The sequence below is a fragment of the Ranitomeya variabilis genome, chromosome 8, assembly GCF_051348905.1.
Source record: "Ranitomeya variabilis isolate aRanVar5 chromosome 8, aRanVar5.hap1, whole genome shotgun sequence".
Taxonomy (NCBI): Eukaryota; Metazoa; Chordata; class Amphibia; order Anura; family Dendrobatidae; genus Ranitomeya; species Ranitomeya variabilis.
The window spans coordinates 147885028-147910492 of NC_135239.1; the positions used below are offsets into that span (position 1 = coordinate 147885028).

Here is a 25465-nt window from a genome sequence, read left to right on the forward strand (position 1 = left end):
CATGGCTGCAATATAGTACTAGGCCTTACGATTTTTAAGTGGAAATCTGGCCTTCTAATTTGTCACTGAAACACAGTTTTATCACAGATGATTTGGATAAGCTAATTGGGCCTTGTGGCTACATCAGAATATTAGGCCCAATGATTTTTAAGTGAAAATCTGGCCTTCTGACTTGCCACTGAAACCCACTTTTATCACAAACAATTTGGCACTCCAGGTTGCACCCCAATATTAGGCCTAACGCTTTTTACATGTAAATCTGGCCTTCTGTATTGTCACTTAGACACAGTTTTATCACAAAAGATTTGCAGTAGCAAATTGGCTCTCGTGGCTGCACCCCAATATTAGGCATAACAATTTTTAAGTGGAATTCTGGCTTTCTGACTTGTGTCTGAAACAGTTTTATCGCAAACAATTTGGAGTAGCTAATTGGGCCTCTTGGTTGCACTATAATGCTAGGCCTTACGACTTTTAGGTTGAAATCTGGCCTTCTGATTTGTCCCTGAAACACACTTTTATTAGAAATTATTTGAAATAGCTAATTGTGACTTGTGGTTGCACCCCAAGTTTAGGCCTAATGATTTTTAAGTGGAAATCTGACCTGATTTGCTACTGAAACACACGATTTGGATTAGCCAGCTGGGCTTCATGGTTGCACCAAAGTACTAGACTTTACAATTTTTAAGATGAAATCTGGCCTTCTGTTTTGTCTCTGAAACACAGTTTTATCAGAAATGATTTGGAGTAACTATTTGGGACTCATGACTGCACCCCAATATTATGCCTAACGATTTTTATGTGGAAATGTGGGCTTGTCATTTGCCACTGAAAGACAATTTTATCACAAAAGAATTGGATTAGCAGATTGGGCTTCGTGGCTGCATTATTAGGCCTAATGATTTTTTAGTGAAAATCTGGCCTTCTGATTTGCCACTAAAGCACAGTTTTATCACAAACAATTTGGGATAGCTAATTGGCCCTCGTGGTTGCACCCCTATGTTAGTCCTAATGATTTTTCAGTGTAAATCTGGTCTTCTAATTTACTGAAATACAGTTTTATCGCAAACCATTTGGAGTAGCTAATTGGCCTTTGTGGTTGCACCCCAATGTCAGGCATAACAATTTTTTAAGTAGAAATCTGGCCTTCTGATTTGTCTTTGAAACACAGTTTTATCACAAAAGATTTGGATTAGCTAATTGGGCCTTGTGGCTGCACCCCAATATTACGCCTCACTAGATGTCTGCTTTTTATATGGACAGGGACATGTGACTTTGGCAGCCAATCACCTTAGACCTCGTGTTATAATGTTGTGCATGGTTTCAGCGCCCTGATTGGCAGCCGGAATAACACACATAAAGTTAAGGGAAAAAAATACATGCCTCTCCTCTAACCTCCACATACACTCTTCTAATCTCTCCACATCCCCCTCCCCTCATCAAACACATCTCCCCATGTCCCCCTGCTCATCATGCAGCACCACTATCCTAGCCAAAGTGATAATAAAAGCTTTAGCAGAAACGAGATGATTTACCGAACTGTGGCCAAATTTTGCCTAATTTGAACAAAAATGCTTGTGAAATAGAACTCGAATCCGAATGTGCTACGTTCATGACAATTTGAAATTGGAGATCGTTTTCTGAACATGTTCACTCATCTCTATTTAAGACTCCAAAAGAAGAGTTGAAATATTTGTATGGATTCAATTAGTCATCCGTACAGTATTAGGTGCTTTCTGTTAAATTTAAGTGATTTATAAGTCACTAAAAAAGTTTTTTACAATTTTTCTGTATTCAATTAGTAATTCACACAGCATTTGGGGATTTGAGTCACATTTCAGTGGTATATAAGACTCCAAAAACAGCATTAAAAAATTTGTCTGGATTCAATTAGTTATCCATACAGTGCTAGGTGCTTTTAGCGACATTTCGATAGTATTAAACACTCCAAAAAAGCATTGGAAATCTTTGACCGGATTTAGTTAGTTATCCATTTTTTATTAGCTGTTTTCTGTTAAATTTTCGTGAAACATAAGGATCCAAAAAAGCTTTGAAAAATTAGTTTGGATTCAATTAGTCATCCATATAGTATTGAGTGCTTTCTGTAAAATTTTGGTGGTATACAAGACTCCAAAAAGCGTTAAACATTAGTTTAATTTCAATTAGTCATCCATATAGTACTGGGTGCTTTCTGAAAAATTGTAATGCTGCAAAAGGCATTTAAAAATGTATCTGTGTTCAATTAATCATCCACAGAACAATAGGCGCTTTCAGTCACATTTCGTGGTGTAGAAGACTAAACTAAAATGTCTGAATTCAATTAGTCATCCATACAGTATTATGTTTTTTCTGTTAAATTTTGGTGGTATATAAAAACTCCAAAAAAGTGTTCAAAAATTTGTCTGGATTCAATTCATCGTCCATATAGTTTTTAGATTTCTGTGATATTTCAGTGGTGCATACAACTCTAAAAAAGCTCTGAAATATTTGCCTTTACTTAATTAGTCGTTCATACACTATCTCAGGAATTTAAGACTTTAAAAAAGCATTATAAACTTTATCTGGATTCAATTAGTTATCCAAACAGTATTAGGTTCTTGCTGTGACATTTTGGTGGTATATAATACTAAAAAAAAAATTTAAAAATATATCTTGGTTCAAATAGTCAACAGAAAGCACCACGTACTGTATGGATGATTAACTGAATCCAGACAAAAAAATGTAGTGTCTTAAATATCACAGAAATGTCACTGAAAGTGCCTAATGCATTGGGTATGACTAACTAAATACTGAGATGCATTGGCCCCTGTTACAGCTAGGGGATGCTGCATGTTCTCATCAGAATATGCACAGAGGTGTATTGAGGCCATGGGAATGCATGGCAGTTGCAGGCATAACTATGATGGTGAGACAGTGTTCGGCATGATTGTAAATGGCTGGTATGTGTCGCAGAGGGAGTCTGCACCGTATGCCAGTATTGTTGTTCTGGGACCTGTAGTCCCACAACATGTATTAAAGTTTGCAATGTTTAAAGCCATCAACTTCCCATAAAGGTAAGCAAAAGTTTTGTTCCTGTTATATTAATATCAAAAATATTTTACATGCATATTTTACCTGTATTGTTGTTTTTGTTTTTTCAGTCCGGGAGTACTGGAATTGATGGAAGGAGAGTGTAACACCCCAGATTTCTGGTTTTTACAGTGGCATTGCTTTCTTCACGGGGAGAGTGATGTTATGCTTGGAAGCGATGAAGGATACCTTTATCAGGTATTCACAAACATGCAACATGTTCTTACTCCAGGCCAGAAGGGGGAGCTCTGATACAGCTTGTGGGTGGCTCCCCCATATATACTCTGGCTGGATTCAAAGTAGATTCAGTCAGTCTGTGAGAGAGTCTGAGAGAAGAAAGTGTGGGGCCATTCAGCCACGTGAGGTGCTGCAGCTCCTAGGAAGGAGAGAGAGATAAGAACAGAACAAGCTGTAGAGAGTGTGATGGAGGAAAAGGAGCAAAGGAGAGTGAATACCTGGAGAGAGAAGCTGCAACTGAGCTTCCTCCACGCTGAGCGCAGATACCAGTAGCCGGAAGACCGAGGTTGTGGGGATAACTTCATGCCCCACGGCAGAAACAGGCAGCCAGCTGGACTTCAAGTCACCTTTCCACCATTAACACCCAAGGATACAGTAGCAGATAGAGCCCGGGTCATGATAGAGATCCTGTAAAAGGGCTCAAGCTACCTGTCGTACGGGTAGTGTCCTACCAGCAAGAGGGACAGAGAAAATGTGAGGACCTTGGGTGAGGCCTAAGGCAGCAAGGGACTACAACACTACGCTAGTAGGAAGGCTTCCAACCCCATCTGGTTAGGGGGATTCCAGATTCGCTTCCAAGCCGGACCATACCAGTACCTGTGATCTGGTACCCTGGACTGTGGCTGGCTGAATTCTACAGTAAAGAGGTAAAGAGACTGCAACCCTGTGTCCTCTGTTTCTTTCTACAACACCTACCACCTTCCCCTACTACAGCGGGAGCCCAGGGGACCTAGCTTGACCTGTGGGAAGCCATAACATCCCAGCTGCCGTAACATCACCCCAGCGGACCCCCTTAAGCAGCGTCAGTCACCCATGACCGAATACCACAGGTGGCGTCACGAACATTTCTTATTTTGCAAACTTTATTCAAACCCCTTTAAAGATCGTCCCTTTACATGGGCGCCCAGGGCCGTGGACCGGGTCGCCGCCGCCGTGACACATCCCTTTAAATACCGGACCAGGTACCGAGTACCCCATGGCCCTGACGGGCGTTCCATATGGGCTGACAAACATTTCCCCTTGGGGGACTAAACATTTTTTTGGTTTAAAATTATTAACGGGCATCATAAAAACACCCTTGCACAAAAAATGAGTGACTTTTGCATCACGGAATACGTTCACTGTGGTGTTCGTATGGTTGTGGATGATGAGGATGAGGATAAGGAGGAGGATAACACCAAACAGATGAAATCAGGAAGCGTATACCCATGTGTGGTTGTGAAGAGGTGCATGAGAATACATCTCCACAAAAAAGACAATGTATTTGAGGTTATGTTTCGCTGTTTTCATTTGGTGGTGTACAGAAGTCTTGCCCAATCCAGCCCTTGTTCATTTTTATTTTTAGAGTCAGCCTGTCAGCATTTTCAGTTGAAAGCGGATGCGCATATCTGTTATAATTCCACCAGTGGCACTAAAAACCCGCTCTGACAGAACGCTAGCAGCAGGGCAGGCTAGGACCTCAAGGGCGTAGAGAGCCAGTTCATGCCACGTGTCCAGCTTGAATAACCAGTAATTAAAAGGCACAGAGGAATCACGGAGGACGTTTGTACGATCAGCAAGCTACTCCCTCAGCATCTTCCCAAACATTGCACTTCTTTTGACAGCATTGCTTGCCTCTGTGCCGGCATGATGGGAGGGTCTGAGAAAACTGTCCCAGAAACTTTCCCGTGCCTGAGCTGGATTCTACTTCTGTCTCTCTTGCTTGGACTCCTTGGTTGTACAACGAACTCTGACGTCTGTTGCCAGCGGTCTCAGATGGGAATTCTTTTAGTAATCTCGCTACAAGGGCCCTCTGGTACTGCAACATTTTAGTACATCTGTCTGCCTCTGAAATAAGAGATTGAAAGTTCTCCTTGTAACGTAGGTCTAGTAGTGTCACCAACCAGTAAAGAGTGTCACTGAAAATTTTAATAATGTGAGGGTCACGGGAATTACAGTGCAACATAAAGTCAGCCATGCGTGCCAGACTGCTAATAAGCGAAACTTCGGTGTCCTCACCAACAGGACAACTGACCATGCTGTCCTCTTCATCCTCATCCTCCCTGTCCTCAGGCCATCCACATTGAACAGACGGTATGACAGCTGTGCTTGTAGTACCATCTATAGCGCATGAAAGTAGATCCTGTTCTTCCTCCTCCTCCTCTTCCTCATTGTCTACCAATCCACGCTGGGATGACATGAGGCTGGGCTGAGTATAATCACCCTGCATGGTTTCTTGCTCCATGCCCTCATGCTCCACCTGCAATGCATCCTCTTTAATTGTGAGCAGAGAGGTTTTCAGTAGGGTTGAGCGACTTTCATTTTTTTAAGATCGAGTCGGGTTTTGTGAAACCCGACTTTGTCCAGAGTCGAGTCGAGTGCAGTCGGCCGATTATCGCTAAAAGTCGGGGATCGACCGAAACACGAAACCCAATGCAAGTCAATGGGGAAGCATAGTCGGCAGTGAGTGGAGGCCAGGAAAACACCTACAGTGCCCATTTTAATGCCAAAAACATCCATTCTTGTTTCTGAAGCTTGTCAATCTTAATTAACTTTATAATAATAGTTGGGCATTGGAACTTGGGGGTCATTTGGCAAAAGTTGTGGGGGGTAGGGCTGGTTCAAGGTTTTAGTGGGCCCAGGAAACGTGGACTACGTCACGGCGGTGGAGCAGGGAGAGGTAAGTATTTCAACGTCGCAAGTGCTGTGATCCTGAGCAAGCAGGGGGGGCCCACTCGTTCGCATTGGCACTGGCACAGGGCCCCTCAAAGTACAGCGGTGTGTTTGCACGGCGGGGGCGCCTCCCACCAGCAGCGACACTTTTGCGTACTCTGAGGGTCCCTGTGCCAGTGACGTCGCCAACGAGTATGCCCCCCCACCTGATGAAGGAACCTGCACTTTCATCTGCACCTTCCTCTTTGTCCCTGTGTAAGGTGGTATAACATGCGGGAAGGGGAACCTTACTTTCAGCAGGGTCAGATTCTGGCTGTGTAGAGTGCAAGGGGAATGTAGTGGTCTAGGTCAATGTACCAGCAGACTCATCTAGCAGTGGCTGGGCAATGGGCAGGATGAGGAGGAAAGAGATATAGGGCCAAAGAATAAAGTAGGCTAAATGCAGTTCAAAATTGGTAACAGGACTAAACAGGCGGCATTGCTTTGTTCAGTGGAGTAGTAAACCCAGGAGCAGCAGACACTGTTTTAAGGGCCCAACCACACTAGTAGGCCAAATGCAGTTTAATATCTGCTACTGTAGGCCAAAAGCCAGAAGGTTGAAGCTCAGCTTTATTCAGTTGAGGGAAAACACCAGGGAGGGGCAGACACCGTTAGTAGGCCGTAACCAAAGTTGAAGGCCAAATGCAGTTTAATATCTGCTACTATAGGCCGAAAGCCAGAAGGTTGAAGCTCAGCTTTATTCAGTTGAGGAAAAACACCAGGGAGGGGCAGACACCGTTAGTAGGCCCTAGCCACCAATTTTTTAAAAAACAGCACTTAATGAGAGCCAGAAGGTTGAAGCTCAGCTTTATTCAGTTGAGGGAAAACACCAGGGAGGGGCAGACACCGTTAGTAGGCCCTAACCACCAATTTTTTAAAAAACAGCACTTAATGAGAGCCAGAAGGTTGAAGCTCAGCTTTATTCAGTTGAGGAAAAACACCAGGGAGGGGCAGACACCGTTAGTAGGCCGTAACCAAAGTTGAAGGCCAAATGCAGTTTAATATCTGATACTATAGGCCGAAAGCCAGAAGGTTGAAGCTCAGCTTTATTCAGTTGAGGAAAAACACCAGGGAGGGGCAGACACCGTTAGTAGGCCCTAACCACCAATTTTTTAAAAAACAGCACTTAATGAGAGCCAGAAGGTTGAAGCTCAGCTTTATTCAGTTGAGGAAAAACACCAGGGAGGGGCAGACACCATTAGTAGGCCCTAACCACCAATTTTTTTAAAAACAGCACTTAATGAGAGCCAGAAGGTTGAAGCTCAGCTTTATTCAGTTGAGGGAAAACACCAGGGAGGGGCAGACACCGTTAGTAGGCCCCAACCACCAATTTTTGGTTAAAAAAGCACTTAATGAGAGCCTGAAGGTTGAAGCTCAGATTTAGACAGTGGAGGACAATTTGAATTAGGGACTGCAGACAGACTTACTAGGCTGTCCCCTGTGGACCATGCATTCACCACATTAACCCATTGCGCCGTAATGGACACGTAACCTTCCGTGGCCATGCCTACAGGTCCATGCGTCTGTTGTCAGGTGCACCTTTGTACTCACAGATTGCCAGAGTGCATGGACAATGCGGTCTTTTACATGCTGGTGGAGGGTTGGGATGGCTTTTCTAGAAAAGAAGTGCCGACTGGGTAGCTCGTAGCGTGGTACAGCGTAGTCCATCATGGCTTTATTAATATTAAATAAAATATATAAATAGGCTCTATGAACTTTTAAATAGGTTCCAGGGGTACATGGGCAGCATTGGTGTGGTCAGTGGAGGAGTATTGCAAGGAGTGACCGCAGACAGGCTAACGAAGGCCTAACATAACAAAGAATAGGCTCATGGCAGTTTTAAATCGGTAACATGGATACACAGGCAGCATTGTGGTCAGCGGAGGAGGATTGCAAGGAGTGACCGCAGACAGGCTAACAAAGGCCTAAAATAACAAAAAATAGGATCATGGCATTTTTAAATAGGTTACATGGATACACAGGCAGCATTGTGGTCAGTGGAGGAGTATTGCAAGGAGGGACCGCAGACAGGCTAACGAAGGCCTAACATAACAAAAAATAGGCTCATGGCAGTTTTAAATCGGTAACATGGATACACAGGCAGTATTGTGGTCAGTGGAGGAGGATTGCAAGGAGTGACCGCAGACAGGCTAACGAAGGCCTAAAATAACAAAAAATAGGATCATGGCATTTTTAAATAGGCTACATGGATACACAGGCAGCATTGAGGTCAGCGGAGGAGTATTGCAAGGAGTGACCGCAGACAGGCTAACGAAGGCCTAACATAACAAAAAATAGGCTCATGGCAGTTTTAAATCGGTAACATGGATACACAGGCAGCATTGTGGTCAGCGGAGGAGGATTGCAAGGAGTGACCGCAGACAGGCTAACGAAGGCCTAAAATAACAAAAAATAGGATCATGGCATTTTTAAATAGGTTACATGGATACACAGGCAGCATTGTGGTCAGCGGAGGACGATTGCAAGGAGGGACCGCAGACAGGCTTAGTAGGCCTAAAATAAATAAAAATAGGCTCAAGGCACTTAGAGTTATCTCGCTGGGGTACACAGGCAGCATTGGTGTGGTCAGCGGAGGACGATTGCAAGGAGTGTCTGACACAGTTAGTACTCACAAAAAATAAATAGATGTTAATGTCTCGCAAAACAACAACAAAAAAAAGGTGGCATACTTAGGTACAGGGATGGGCTCATCTGCTGAGTTTCTGACAAAGTAATTTGGCAGTAAGTTAGTATTTACTGGTGTCAATATAGGACACTGACCCAGACTACTTTAACTAGCATCATAGATGCAAACAAATTGGTATTGTCAGTGCCAGGCATTGAATGATGTCAGCGCATAGACTAAACATTGGTGGAGCTGTGCGAGATAATTTTGCACGTGGTAGAGCACAGTTTGAGCTGGGGGGGTGGGGGAACTCTCTTGTGGCCGGCGGTACCTTCCCAGGGCCCCTCATGTTACAACTGTGTGTCTGACGTTGGGTGCGCACCACCACCGCCAGAGACACTACATTGTACTATGAGGGACCCAGTGGCAGTGCCGTCGACCAAAAGCGGGCACACCCACCTCTTCAGACAAACAGCACTGTAACGGGTGCTTGCGACAAGTGGCGAGACCACGGCCCCGTAGGGGGAGTTTTCCCATTGGGGGAGGTGTAAACATGTCATATGCTGGACAAACAGCTGCTGCAAATTAAGAGATTGGAACACTCAGTAAGACCAGTCCACAAGCAAGACCTTTTTATAGGAAAGCTAGGTGTCAGCCAGGAAAGGTGGGGCAAAATAATTTGAAATCCAGGAGTGGTTCATTTTAATGAAGGTGAGATCATCCACATTTTGGGTAGCCAGACGAGTCCTTTTTTCGGTTAATATTGAACCAGCAGCACTGAATACTCTTTCTGATAGCACACTATATGCTGGGCAAGCAAGCTCCTGCAATGCATATTCTGCCAATTCAGGCCAGGTGTCTAATTTGGATGCCCTGTAATCAAATGGGAATGACGCTTGAAGGAGAACATCGATAAGGGATGAAAAATAGTTAGTAACCATACTGGACAAATGTTGTCTCCTGTCACTTTGAATAGATGCTGCAGTACCTGTCCTGTCTGCGGTCATTGCGAAATCACTCCACAACCTGGTCAGAAAACCCCTCTGTCCAACGCCACTTCTGATCTGTGCACCTCTAACACCTCTGCCCTGTAGCCCCCTGCAGCTTGTGTGAGAACCATCACCGGCGCTGTGTACTGGGAATGCCTGAATCAAACGGTCTACAAGAGTAGCTTGTTTGGTTGCTAATATTTGTTCGAGGTTCTCATGTGGCATAATATTTTGCAATTTGCCTTTATAGCGAGGGTCAAGGATGCAGGCCAACCAGTAATCGTCATCGCTCATCATTTTAATAATGCGTGTGTCCTTTTTGAGGATACGTAAGGCATAATCCGCCATGTGGGCCAAAGTTCCAGTTGTCAAATCTGCGGTTGTGCTGGTTTGAGGGGCAGTAACAGGCAAATCTACGTCCCTTGTCTCCCTTAAAAAAACAGAACCCGGCCTTGCAACGCCACTAATTTCTGTTGGCCCAGGAGAAGCTTCCTCATTAAAAAATCACTCATCCCCATCATCCTCCTCCTCTTCGCCCGCTACCGCGTCCTCTACACGGCCCTGACCAGACAATGGCTGACTGTCATCAAGGCTTTCCTCTTCCTCGGCTGCAGAAGCCTGCTCCTTTATGTGCGTCAAACTTTGCATCAGCAGATGCATTAGGGGGATGCTCATGCTTATTATGGCGTTGTCTGCACTAACCAGCCGTGTGCATTCCTCAAAACACTGAAGGACTTGACACAGGTCTTGTAGCTTTGACCACTGCACACCTGACATCTCCATGTCTGCCATCCAACTACCTGCCCGTGTATCCTCCCACAAATACATAACAGCACGCCTCTGTTCGCACACTCTCTGAAGCATGTGCAGTGTGGAGTTCCACCTTGTTGCAACGTCGATGATTAGGCGATGCTGAGGAAGGTTCAAAGAACGCTGATAGTTCTGGATACGGCTGGAGTGTACGGGCGAACGGCGGATATGCGAGCAAAGTCTGCGCACTTTGAGGAGCAGGTCGGGTAACCCCGGATAACTTTTCAGGAAGCACTGCACCACCAGGTTTAAGGTGTGAGCCAGGCAAGGAATGTGTTTCAGTTGGGAAAGGGCTATGGCAGCCATGAAATTCCTTCCGTTATCACTCACTACTAGTGTTGAGCGATACCGTCCAATACTTGAAAGTATCGGTATCGGAAAGTATCGGCCGATACCGGCAAAGTATCGGATCTAATCCGATACCGATACCCGATACCAATACAAGTCAATGGGACTCAAGTATCGGACGGTATCCCTGATGGTTCCCAGGGTCTGAAGGAGAGGAAACTCTCCTTCAGGCCCTGGGATCCATATTAATGTGTAAAATAAAGAATTAAAATAAAAAATATTGCTATACTCACCTCTCCGACGCAGCCTGGACCTCACCGAGGGAACCGGCAGCGTTCTTTGCTTAAAATGCGCGCGTTTACTTCCTTCCGTGATGTCATGGCTTGTGATTGGTCACGTGCCGCCCATGTGGCCGCGACGCGACCAATCACAGCAAGCCGTGATGTAATTTTCAGGTCCTCAATGCCTAATTCTAGGCATTCAGGATTTTAAAATTACGTTCCGGCTTGTGATTGGTCGCTTCGCGGTCACATGGGCGACGCGACCAATCACAAGCCGTGACGTCACGGGAGGCAGGAAACGCATGCATTTTAAAATTACGTCACGGCTTGTGATTGGTTGCGTGCCGCCCATGTGACCGCGACGCGACCAATCACAGCAAGCCGTAACGTAATTTCAGGTCCTGTATGCCTAATTCTGCATTCAGGACCTGAAATTACATCACGGCTTGCTGTGATTGGTCGCGTCGCGGTCATATGGGCGGCACGCAACCAATCACAAGCCGTGACGTAATTTTAAAATGCGCGCGTTTCCTGCCTCCCGTGACGTCACGGCTTGTGATTGGTCGCGTCGCCCATGTGACGCGACGCGACTAATCACAAGCCGGAACGTAATTTTAAAATCCTGAATGCCTAGAATTAGGCATTGAGGACCTGAAAATTACGTCACGGCTTGCTGTGATTGGTCGCGTCGTGGCCACATGGACGGCACGCGACCAATCACAAGCCGTGACGTCACGGAAGGAAGTAAACGCGCGCATTTTAAGCAAAGAACGCTGCCGGTTCCCTCGGTGAGGTCCAGGCTGCGTCGGAGAGGTGAGTATAGCAATATTTTTTATTTTAATTCTTTATTTTACACATTAATGTTGTTTCGATACCGATACCCGATACCACAAAAGTATCGGATCTCGGTAACGGAATTCCGATACCCGCAAGTATCGGCCGATACCCGATACTTGCGGTATCGGAATGCTCAACACTACTCACTACATTGCCTGCCTCAAGATGTACAGTGCCCAGCCATGACTGAGTTTCTTGGTGCAAGGACTCGGACAGAACTTCCGCGGTGTGTCTGTTGTCGCCCAAACACTTCATTGCCAATACAGCCTGCTGACGCTTGCCACTAGCTGTCCCATAATGGCACACCTGGTGTGCAACAGTGGCAGCTGCGGATGGAGTGGATGTGCGACTGCGGTCTGTGGACGAGCTCTCGCTTCTGCAGGAGGAGGAGGAAGAGGAGGAGGGGGGGCGAACGCCTACAGCCAACTCTTTCCTTGACCGTGGGCTAGGCAGAACTGTCCCAATATTGCTGTCCTCTGTGGACCCTGCATCCACCACATTCACCCAGTGTGCCATGATGGACACGTAACGTCCCTGGCCATGCCTACTGGTCCATGCATCTGTTGTCAGGTGCACCTTTGCAGTCACAGACTGCCTGAGTGCATGGACGATGCGGTCTTTAACATGCTGTTGGAGGGCTGGGATGGCTTTTCTAGAAAAGAAGTGCCGACTGGGTAGCTCGTAGCGGGGTACAGCGTAGTCCATCAGCGCTTTGAAAGCTTCGCTTTCAACTAACCGGTAGGGCATCATCTCTAATGAGATTAGTCTAGCAATGTGGGCGTTCAAACCCTGTGTACGCGGATGCGCGGATGAGTACTTCCTTTTCCTAACAAGAGTCTCATGTAGGGTGAGCTGGACTGGAGAGCTGGAGATCGTGGAACTAGCGGTGGTGCCGGTGGACATGGGTGAGTGACAGAGGGTTGGAGATGTTATTCTTGCCGGTGCCCTACATGCAGTGTTTCCTACTGCAAATCTGGTGATTCCCTGACTGCTTTGGCCTGGCGACGAAAGCTGCACACATACTGCAGGTGGTGCGGGAAATGGTGGGTTTACAGTGAGGGAAGGGATGTAGCGTTGCTGACTAGCTTCATTGGCCGAGGGTGCTGCAACCTTTAGGGATGTTTGGTAGTTAGTCCAGGCTTGCAAATGCATGGTGGATAAATGTCTATGCATGCAACTTGTATTTAGACTTTTAAGATTCTGACCTCTGCTTAAGGTAGTTGAACATTTTTGACAGATGACTTTGCGCTGATCATTTGGATGTTGTTTAAAAAAATGCCAGACTGCACTCTTTCTACTATCGGATACCTTTTCAGGCATTGCAGACTGAGCTTCTTTAACTGGATGGCCACGCTGTCCTCCAACAGGTTTTGGTTTTGCCACGCGTTTTTGGCCAGATACGGGCCCGGTAGATGGAACCTGTTGTGATGTTGATGCCTGCTGCGGCTCCTCCTCCTCCGCTTCAGAACTACTGCCACCTGCACCCTGTTCCCCCAGTGGCTGCCAATCGGGGTCAACAACTGGGTCATCTATGACCTCCTCTTCTATGTCGTGTGCAACTTCGTCTGTGTCACCGTGTAAGCCGGTGGTATAGCGTTCGTGACGGGGCACCATAGTCTCCGCTGGGTTTGATTCTGCCTCAGTACACTGCGAGGGCAATGTTCTGGTCTGAGTCAAAGGAACAGCATAGTAATCTGGCTGTGGCTGTGCATCTGTGCACTCCATGTCCGATTCAACTTCTAATGGGCATGGCCTGTTAACTGTTTCACTGTCTAACCCAGGAACGGTATGTGTAAAGAGCTCCATGGAGCAACCTGTTGTGTCGACTGACGCATCCTTCACTGTTGTTGTGGGTGAAGGACACAAGGAAGCGACTTGTTCCTGACCGTGAGCATCCACTGACGATGCACTGCTCTGACATTTGGCACTTTCCGAGGAGGAGGCGAAAGAGCTAGAGGCAGAGTCAGCAATGAAAGCCAAGACTTGTTCCTCCTGCTCCGGCTTCAAAAGTGGTTTTCCTACGCCCAGAAAAGAGAGCGTTCGAGGCCTTGTGTAAACAGACGACGAACCTGGCTCAACAACTCGAGACTTAGGTGCTGTACTGCTTTTACCACGACCACCTGATGCTCCACCACCACTACCATCATTACCAGCTGACAATGACCGCCCACGGCCACGACCTCTTCCACTAGACTTCCTCATTGTTTGCAAAACGTAACCAAAGTAACGGTATTTGTTACTGTAAAACAACTTATAAGGTGAACTCAAACTTCTGCAGGATTTATATATACCTTTATAGGTGCCTGACACTGAAAGGAAAATCAGGCCCAATGTTACACACTAGGTTTTCTGTACCCCAATAATTTGAGACAGATGGCACACACAGGACCGGCACTCAAGCAGAAATGCCAATCTTTATCTCCCACTATTAATTTTTTTTTTTTACAGGGAGAATTTACCCAAAATAAAAAATGGCCTAATATTACACACTGGTTTTCGGTGGCACACAATGAGAGACAGATGCCACACACAGCAATGGCACAGAGGCAGACTTGCCAATATTTATCTCCCACTAATTATTTTTTTTTGAAAAGGGAGAATTTGTAAAAAAAAAAAAAATGGCCAAGTATTACACAGTGGTTTTCGGTGGCACACAATGAGAGACAGATGCCACACACAGCAATGGCACAGAGGCAGACTTGCCAATATTTATCTCCCTGCAGTAATGTCAGAAAAGTATGGCAGGCAGCTATAAAAAGGACTGCTGCACACAAAAGTGTGGACAAACACACAAGATAGCTGTGCAGAAAGGAAAAACAGGATTTGTGCTTTGAAAAAAGCAGTTGGTTTGCACAGCGGCGTACACACAAAGCAACGCAGCTATCAGGGAGCCTTCTAGAGCAGCCCAATGAGCTACAGCGCTGAGGAAAAAAAAATGTAGCTTCCACTGTCCCTGCAAACAAAAGGTGGTGTTGGACAGTGGAAATCGCTACAGCACATGCGGTTTGTGGCTTTATGTACCCTGCCTATCACTATCCCTGCTTCTGAAGAAGCGGCAGCAACCTCTCCCTACACTCAGATCAGCAGCAGTAAGATGGCGGTCAGCGGGAACGCCCCTTTATAGCCCCTGTGACTCTGCAGAAAGCAAGCCAATCACTGCAATGCCCTTCTCTAAGATGGTGGGGACTGAGATCTATGTCATCACGCTGCCCACACTCTGCGTCCACCTTCATTGGCTGAGAAATGGCGCTTTTAGCATCATTGAAACGCGACTTTGGCGCGAAAGTCGCGTACCGCATGGCAGACCCCACACAGGGATCGGCTCGGTTTCATGAGACGCCGACTTTGCCAAAAGTCGGCGACTTATGAAAATGAACGATCCGTTTCGCTCAACCCTAGTTTTCAGAATGCAGAGAAGGGGGATGGTGATGCTAATTATGGTGTCATCGCCGCTCTCCATCTTGGTGTAGTCCTCAAAATTTTTGAGGATGGTACATATGTCTGACATCCATGCCACTCCTGAGGTCATATGTGTAGAGTCTGAACTGAATAACGATGGCCTTGATGATGCTGGTAGTCAACAACTGCCCTCCCCTGCTCACAAATTCTTTCTAACATATGCAGTGTAGAGTTCCTGTCAGGACTCTGAACATTTTTTATTACCTTTTGTGCATTAGTGCCCTTTTCCAAGATGGCGTCTTTGGTCTCATGTGCACTGTGTCTTCCTGCTATAAAACTCCACCCCAGCCTTCAGTCTGTGATAGAGTATTCTGCCTTGCATCCAGCTCCTGACTCTGGTGACTCCCAGGCTATATACCTGCTCCTGTGAACCTGTGTGGTGATCCTGCTACTCTGCTCTGAGTTCCTGCTGCATACACCAGTTTCCAGTAATCCTCCTTCATCTGCTGCTCGTGTTTACTTCCATCTGCATTTGCTGGACATGTAAGCTGTTGCTGCTCTGCAAAATCCTGAGACTTTTACCCAGGCCTCCCTGGTTGAGCTAAGATATTATTTGAACTGCTTTATAAGCATATCTATCTGTGTTTGGACTAAAACAAGGACTTATTCGTGTCAAGTATCCTCAAGAATAATTGTGCTTCATAGAATTTCTGCGTGATTGCATTTTTCCTCTGAAGTTTCTTATAGACTGCTAAGCTGCGTTTAATATTTACACCAAGTGTTGTGGACTTGAGTTTCTTTCTGAATCTGTTTGAATCACCATGTGATAATAAAGACTTCACCACTTATAAAACTGTGTCCTGTAGTTGTCTTGTTCCACGCAAAGAGTCTCCTGAGTTATCCCCTATAATTATTACAGGATACTCCAGCCATAAAAAAAAAAGGAAACTGCTGGAACAATGACTGCAGAAAGCAGATTAGAGCCGGTGTTTTCCATAATTAGATCACTGCAGAAAGATGTGGAAGGTCTGCAAAAGAAGTTTGGAAGCTTTGAACACAATCAATAAGTGTTTGGACAAACTTTGCAGGACTTAAGCAACCGCATGGCAGCCCAGGAAAACAAACTTGCTGGCATAGAGTCCCAGTATGGATGGGCTGTTCAGGACATAAGCACGCAAATAGCTGCACAATTGACTTTACCCTCTGGGCAACCGCCACCAGCTAGCCCACCTAATTTGCCCCCATTCAGATTTAATGGTGATCGCGACAAATTTCGTGGCTTTGTGAATCAATGTATGCTATAATTTGATGTGCATGCTGACCGTTTTCCTACTGATAGATCCAAAGTAATTGTGTGTAATAATGCTACTGACCTCACGAGCGCTCACCTGGGCGAATCCGATGATTGAGTCTCGTGACCCACAGTTAAATAACTTGGATGATTTCTTGGCTGCTATGGCATTAATGTTTGATGACCCTAATCGGCGTGCAACCGCTGAATCTGCTTTGTTGTCTTTACACCAGGCTAAACGTTCTGTTATTGAGTATGCTACTGAATTCAGGAGATTAGCGGTAGATACCAATTGGGACAGTTATGCACAATTGTCTATTTTTAAAAGGGGTCTGTCTAGTATTATAAAAGATGAACTAGCTCGCTCTGAGTCACCTCAAGAGCTAGAGACATTTATACAGCATTGTGTGCGCATAGACATTCGCCTTACTGAGCGTAGGCAGGAGAAATTTGCTGCATATAACCGTATTTCTAACTTTTCCCTTCCTTCCAAAGAGCCTGCAGGTAAAACCTCTCGGGAGGTGGAGGAGGTGCCTATGCAAATTGATTCCGTTCAGAGGCGCGAGATCAATGAGCGTCGGGAGCATCGCCTTCGTGAAAGTTTATGTTTCTACTGCGGCCAGTCTGACCACTTCTTGATCAATTGTCCTAAGTGTCCTAGATGGCCTAACAAAGTGCTAGCAGCAATAGGGGAGTATGACAACTGTGATGATGAATCTGACATCTCTGAATGTAGCCTGCCTTTAAACGTGTATTCCATTCACTTTCTATGACTTCACCCCCCAAGGAGCTGAAGGAGAAGAACTCTCATTGTTCTCTCCCTATTATGATCCTGAGTTCAGGACAATGGATTTCCAGTGCAGCTATGATTGACTCTGGTGCAGGTGGCAATTTCATGGATATCGCATTTGCCAAGGAACAAGGTATTGAAATTCAGCAAAGAGCCTCTCCAATTACCATGGAAACAGTGGATGGGTCACATTAAATCTCTGGGCCTGTGGATCAGGAGACTGTACCCCTTGAAATTTTGTTGGAGCCTAATCATCAGGAGCAACTTTATTTCTTGCTAATTTCTTCTCCTCATTTTCCTGTGATTTTAGGCATTCCTTGGTTGCGTTCTCAGAACCCAATTATCAACTGGAAGACCAAGGAGATTATCTTTCCAACAAGGAGCAACTCAGCGTTAACAGAAGCTGTCCCTGAGTCCACGGCTAAGGAACCACATGTACAGGTATTTTCTTTACCTCCAGCATATAAAGAGTTCTCTGACATCTGTGACAAGAAGAATGCAGATCAGCTTCCTCCACACAGGCATTATGACTGTCCCATTGAGCTGCTTCCTGGGGCAGCTATTCCTTTTGGTAACGTATACCCTTTGGCGGCACCTGAGCTTCAAGCCTTAAAGGAGTATATTGATGAAAATCTGGCCAAAGGCTTCATACGTCCTTCTTCCTCACCAGCAGGGGCACATATCTTTTTTGCAAAAAAGAAGGATGGGACCCTGAGACCCTGTATTGACTATCGGGAACTCAATAAGGTAACCGTACGAAACCGTTACCCTTTGCCTCTGATTCCCGAATTACTGGAAAGAGTCTGCCATGCTAAGGTGTTCTCTAAACTGGATCTTCGTGGGGCTTATAATCTGGTGCATATTCATCCAGGGGATGTGTTATGATCCGGTGACCCTGGAGCATGAGACTATCTCTGGAGTAGGTGGTACCTGTACTGACCGCAATCCTAATACTGACACCGCAACTAGAAGTAGCCGTGGGATGTACCTAACCAGGCCTAGACACCTCGACACAGCCGGAGGACTAAATACCCCTAAAGATGGAAATGGGAAATCCTATCTTGCCTCAGAGCAGAGCCCCAAAGGATAGGCAGCCCCCCACAAATATTGACTGTGAGTTTAAGAGGAAATACGTACACAGGCAGAAAAAATAGAGTTTAGCAAAAGAGGCCCTTCTAGCTAGATAGAAAGGATAGGACAGAGTTCTAAGCGGTCAGTATTAAAACACTAGAAAATTCCACAGCAGAAAATACTATATACTACATCTAACTAAAGACATAGGATGTATATCTGCATCTCCAGAGAAACCAGCATGACAGAAAAATCCAAACATGTCAAGCTGGACAAAAACACAATAGATTGCACTGCACATAAAAGCACACTGCATGCGTGCTACAGAGAACCAAAACAAGGCACTTATCTTAGCTGAAATGACAGCAGGGCAGTGGAGCCAGACAGAGATGCAATCCCTCCAAGATACAATGGACAACTGGCAGGGATTGATGGATCCTACAAACCTAAATACCTAATAGAGCTGCAATAAGCAGAAACACCTGCCCTGGCCTATAATCCAGAGACCACTGCACTACCACTAACAACCACCGGAGGGAGCCAAAGAGCAGAATTCACAAAAGTACCCCCCCCTTGAAGAGGGGTCACCAAACCCTCACCAGAGCCCCCAGGCCGATCAGGACGAGCCAGATGAAAGGCCCGAACCAAATCAGCAGCATGGACATCAGAGGCAAAAACCCAAGAATTATCCTCCTGGCCGTAACCTTTCCATTTGACAAGGTACTGAAGCTTCCATCTCGAAAAACGAGAATCCAAAATCTTCTCAACCACATACTCCAACTCCCCATCAACCAACACAGGAGCCGGAGGATCAACCGAGGGAAGAATGGGCACCACATATTTCCGCAATAAATATCTATGAAAAACATTATGGATAGCAAAAGATGTCGGAAGGGCCAAACGAAAAGACACCGGATTGATAATCTCAGAAATCCTATAAGGACCAATAAACCGAGGCTTAAACTTAGGGGAAGAAACCTTCATAGGAACATGACGAGAAGACAACCAGACCAAATCCCCAACCTGAAGCCGGGAACCAACACACCGACGACGATTAGCAAAACGTTGCGCCTCCTCCTGAGACAACACCAAATTGTCCACCACATAAGCCCAAATTTGCTGCAACCTGTCCACCACAGAATCCACTCCAGGACAATCAGAAGGCTCAACCTGCCCTGAAGAAAAACGAGGATGAAAACAAAAATTACAAAAAAAGGCGAAACCAAGGTGGCCGAACTAGCCCGATTATTAAGGGCAAACTCGGCCAATGGCAAGAAAGCCACCCAATCATCCTGATCAGCAGACACGAAGCATCTCAAATAAGTTTCCAAAGTCTGGTTGGTTCGCTCGGTTTGGCCATTTGTCTGAGGATGAAATGCGGAAGAAAAAGACAAATCAATGCCCAGCCTAGCACAAAATGCTCGCCAAAACCTAGAAACAAACTGGGAGCCTCTGTCGGACACAATATTCTCCCGAATACCATGCAAACGAACCACATGCTGAAAAAACAAAGGAACCAAATCAGAAGAGGAAGGCAACTTAGGCAAAGGCACCAAATGAACCATCTTAGAAAACCGGTCACAAACCACCCAGATAACTGACATCCTCTGGGAAACCGGAAGGTCTGAAATAAAATCCATAGAAATATGCGTCCAAGGCCTCTCAGGGACCGGCAAAGGCAAAAGCAACCCACTAGCGCGGGAACAACAAGGCTTAGCCCGCGCACAAGTCCCACAGGACTGCACAAAAGAACGCACATCCCGTGACAAAGAAGGCCACCAAAAAGACCTACCAACCAAATCTCTGGTACCAAAAATACCAGGATGACCAGCCAACACGGAACAATGAACCTCCGAAATCACCCTACTTGTCCATTTTTCAGGAACGAACAGTTTCCCCACTGGACAGCGGTCAGGTTTGTCAGCCTGAAATTCCTGAAGGACCCGTCGTAGATCAGGGGAGATGGCAGAAAGAACCACCCCTTCCTTTAGAATGCCGACCGGTTCAAGGACCTCCGGAGAATCAGGCAAAAAGCTCCTAGAGAGGGCATCAGCTTTAATATTCTTAGAACCCGGAAGATACGAGACCACGAAATCAAAACGGGAGAAAAACAAAGACCATCGAGCCTGTCTAGGATTCAGTCGCTTGGCAGACTCGAGGTAAATCAGATTTTTATGATCGGTCAAAACCACAATGCGATGCTTAGCTCCCTCAAGCCAATGTCGCCATTCCTCGAACGCCCACTTCATAGCCAACAATTCCCGATTGCCGACATCATAATTACGTTCAGCAGGCGAAAACTTTTGGGAAAAGAAGGCACATGATTTCATCAAGGAACCATCAGAATTCCTCTGAGACAAAATGGCCCCTGCCCCAATCTCAGAAGCGTCAACCTCAACCTGAAATGGAAGAGAAACATCTGGCTGACACAACACCGGAGCAGAAGTAAATCAGCGTTTAAGCTCCTGAAAGGCAGAGACAGCCGCAGAGGACCAATTCGTCACATCAGCGCCCTTTTTCATCAAATCGGTCAGGGGTTTAACCACACTGGAGAAGTTAGCAATGAAACGGCGATAAAAATTAGCAAAGCCCAAAAATTTCTGAAGACTCTTCACGGACGTGGGCTGAATCCAATCATGAATGACCTGAACCTTAACCGGATCCATCTCTATAGATGAGGGAGAAAAAATAAAGCCCAAAAAAGAAACCTTCTGCACTCCAAAAAGACACTTAGACCCCTTCACAAACAAAGCATTATCACGAAGGATCTGAAAAACCATCCTGACCTGTTTCACATGAGACTCCCAATCATCGGAAAAAATCAAAATGTCATCCAAATATACAATCATAAATTTATCAAGATAATTCCAGAAGATATCATGCATGAAGGACTGAAAAACAGATGGAGCATTAGAGAGCCCGAAGGGCATCACAAGGTATTCAAAATGACCCTCGGGCGTATTAAACGCAGTTTTCCATTCGTCACCCTGCTTAATACGAATAAGATTATATGCTCCTCGAAGGTCAATCTTAGTAAACCAACTAGCCCCCTTAATCCTAGCAAACAAATCAGAAAGCAAAGGCAAAGGGTATTGAAATTTGACCGTGATCTTATTCAAAAGGCGATAATCAATACAAGGTCTCAAGGAGCCATCCTTCTTGGCAACAAAAAAAAAATCCCGCTCCCAATGGTGAAGACGATGGCCGAATTTGCCCTTTCTCCAAAAACTCCTTAATATAACTCCGCATAGCGGTATGTTCAGGCACCGACATGTTGAAAAGTCGGCCCTTAGGAAACTTACAACCTGGAATCAAGTCAATAGCACAATCACAGTCCCAATGCGGTGGAAGGGAACTGGACTTGGGCTCATTGAACACATCCTGAAAATCAGACAAGAACTGTGGAACTTCAGAAGGGGGGGGAGAGGAGATTGACATCAAAGGAACGTCACCATGAACTCCCTGACAACCCCAACTAGTCACAGACATAGATTTCCAATCCAACACCGCATTATGTACCTGCAACCATGGAAAACCCAGCACAATAGCATCATGCAAATTATGCAACACCAAAAAGCGACAATCCTCCCGATGGGCTGGCACCATGCACATGGTCACCTGTGTCCAAAACTGGGGTTTATTTTTAGCCAAAGGTGTAGCATCAATGCCCCTTAAAGGAATAGGGTTCTCCAAAGACTGCAAGGGGAAACCACAACGTCTAGCGAATTCAAAGTCCATTAAATTCAAAGCGGCGCCAGAATCTACAAACGCCATGACAGAAAATGATGACAATGAGCAGATCAATGTCACAGATAACAGAAATTTAGGTTGTACGGTACCAATGGTAACTGAACTAGCGATTCTCTTAATACGCTTAGGGCAGACCGAAATGACATGAGAAGCATCGCCACAGTAAAAACACAACCCATTCTGATGTCTGAATCCCCGTCGTTCAGCTCCAGACAGAATCCTATCGCACTGCATAGGCTCAGGTATCTGCTCTGAGGACAACGCCACAGCATGCACATCTCTCCGCGCTCACGCAGGCGCCGATCAATCTGAATGGCCAGAGACATAGAATCGCTCAAACCAATAGGCGTGGGAAACCCCACCATAACATCTTTAACAGATTCAGAAAGACCCTTTCTGAAAATTGCCGCCAAAGCATCCTCATTCCATTTAGTCAGCACAGACCATTTTCTAAATTTCTGACAACACAATTCTGCCGCTTCTTGACCCTGACACAGGGTCAACAAGGTCTTCTCAGCATGATCCACAGAATTTTGTTCATCATATAATAACCCTAGAGCCTGAAAGAAGGCTTCTACATTAAGCAAGGCAGGATTCCCAGATTCCAGGGAAAATGCCCAATCCTGAGGATCGCCATGCAGCAGGGAGATGACTATTTTAACCTGCTGAATGGGATCACCAGAAGAACGAGGTTTCAGAGCAAAAAACAGTTTACAGTTATTTTTAAAACTCAAAAATTTAGACCTGTCCACAAAAAATAACTCAGGAGTAGGAACCTTAGGCTCTAAAACCGGAGTCTGAACAATATAATCGGAAATACCCTGTACCCTAGCAGCTAGTTGGTCTACACGAGAAGCTGATCCCTGAACATCCATGCTAGCACACAGCTCCTCAGTCACCCAGAGGAAAAGAGGGAAGGAAAGACAAAACAGACTGCAGACAAAAAAATGGCTCAGGACTTTTCTTCCCTTCTTCTGAGATGCATTTAACTCAATGTTGGCCAGTTGCACTGTTATGATCCGGTGACCCTGGAGCCACATGAGACTATCTCTGGAGTAGGTGGTACCTGTACTGACCGCAATCCTAATACTGACACCGCAACTAGAAGTAGCCGTGGGATGCACCTAACCAGGCCTAGACACCTCGACACAGCCGGAGGACTAAATACCCCTAAAGATGGAAATGGGAAATCCTATCTTGCCTCAGAGCAGAGCCCCAAAGGATATCCATCCATCTATAATCCAGAGACCACTGCACTACCACTAACAACCACTGGAGGGAGCCCAAGAGCAGAATTCACAACAGGGATGAGTGGAAGACAGCATTCCAATGCCGGTATGGACACTTTGAATATCTCGTGATGCCCTTCGGGCTTTGTAATTCCCCTGCAATGTTTCAACACCTTGCTACTGACATTTTCAGAGATTTGTTGGACCAGTTTGTGGTGATCTATTTGGACGATATTCTAATCTTTTCTGACTCTCTACAGGAACATGAAGAACATGTCAAAGCTGTTTTAAGACGTCTGAAAGAGAACCATCTGTATATTAAGCCGCAGAAATGCGAGTTCCATCGTTCTGAGATACAGTTCTTAGGTTATATCATCTCTCCTCAGCGGCTGAACATGGAATCTGGTAAGATTCAGGCTATCCTTGACTGGCCGGTACCCAAGAACGTTAAGGAGGTCCAACGTTTTATTGGTTTTGCAAATTTCTACAGACGCTTCTTTCAAATTTTTTCTGATATTGTCCGTCCCATTACTTCCTTGACAAAGAAGGAAAAGCCCTTTAAGTGGTCAACACAGGCTCAAGAAGCTTTTGATCGGCTTAAGATCTGTTTCACATCAGCACCGCTGTTGGTACACCCGGATCCAACACTTTCATTCATCGTGGAGGTGGACGCTTCTGATAATGCTTTGGGGGCTATTCTCTCCCAAAGAACTGGAGAGAAGGGTCTGCTACATCCTTGTGCTTTCTTTTCCTGTAGACTAACCTAAGCAGAGAAGAATTACGACGTGGGAGACAAGGAATTGCTGGCTATTATTGCGGCTTTCAAAGAATGGAGGCATCATATGCAAGGAGCTGCACAACAGATCATAGTGCTAACTGACCATCACAATTTAGAGTTCCTTAGATCCGCTAGATGTCTTTCTCCTTGTCAGGCTCATTGGAACTTATTTTTAAATCAATTTAACTTTGTTATCTCTTACTGTCCAGGTTCTCGTAATGGGAAGGCTGATGCTTTATCCTGAATCCATGCTGCGGATTCCGTACCTGGAGCCCCGTCCAAGACCATTCTATCTGATGCCAATTTCATAGGAGTTATCCACGATCAGGACTTGTGGAAGGAGTGCATGGAGGCCTATGACGGTGATGTATTTCTGGCCAACCCACCTGTGGATATTAATCTTGTCTTTAAGGGTGGCATGTGGTTCAGAGATCGATGTATCTATGTCCCTGAGGTTGTCCGTCTGCAGATCCTCAATTTGGTACATGACTCCAAGTTGGCTGGTCACAGGGGGGTACAGAAGACACAAGAGTTCCTGAGACGATTCTTCTGGTGGCCAAATTGTCTGAAGGATACCAAGGACTATGTTCTCTCTTGCGAGGTATGTGCCCATTGCAAGACTCCTCATGTGGCACCTACGGGTCTTCTACAACCATTACCTGTTCCGTCCCGCCCTTGGGGTTCTATATCAATGGACTTTATTGTGGAGCTGCCTACATCGGGGGGCATGAATACAATCATGGTGGTAGTTGATCGCCTGACAAAAGCTGCTCTTTTTTTTTCTGTGCAAAGGCCTCCCCTCAGCCAAAGATACAGTGAACTTGGTTATACAGAATGTCTTTCAGTTGCATGGGGTTCCGGATGAGATCATCTCTGACCGTGGAGTACAGTTCACTTCAAGATTCTGGAAGGGGTTTTGCTCTGCACTCAATATTAATGTCTGTCTCTCTTCCGCTTACCATCCCCAGACAAATGGTCAGACTGAGCATACCAACCAGACGCTGGAACAATATCTAAGATGCTATGTCAGCCATCTCCAGGATGATTGGTTGGAGTTGCTGCCATTAGCCGAATTTTCATATAATAATTCTCAGAGCGCCTCCACTAAATTTACACCTTTCTTTGCCAATCTGGGTTATCATCCATGTATTTTACCTAGGTCTCCAATTAATTCTCCGGTTCCGGCAGTGGAGGAAAGGCTGAGACAAAATCTGGAGGTTCTGAAGGAATTCCTGACCACTAGTGTTGAGCGATACCTTCCGATATCGGAAAGTATCGGTATCGGAAAGTATCGGCCGATACCGGCAAAATATCGGATCTCGCCGATACCGA

The 25465-nt window shown here is 45.7% G+C and overlaps 1 protein-coding gene across 1 annotated transcript; it reads right to left on the reverse strand.

Annotated features, from left to right (window-relative positions):
- Nucleotides 1-10559: 10559 nt before the first annotated feature.
- On the reverse strand, nt 10560-14430 carry LOC143788725 (uncharacterized). Its single transcript, XM_077278580.1, has 2 exons — nt 11973-14430; nt 10560-10748 (listed from the first exon to the last, which is right to left on the reverse strand). Exons 1-2 carry the CDS (start codon nt 14025-14027, stop codon nt 10746-10748), a joined length of 2058 nt encoding a protein of 685 aa, XP_077134695.1. The 5' UTR covers nt 14028-14430; the 3' UTR covers nt 10560-10745.
- Between the last annotated feature and the right edge of the window lie 11035 nt (nt 14431-25465).

What these genes read in the sequence shown, in the direction of transcription:
- LOC143788725 (XM_077278580.1), bottom strand. Translation starts at nt 14,027, where the DNA reads ATGAGGAAGTCTAGTGGAAGAGGTCGTGGCCGTGGGCGGTCATTGTCA.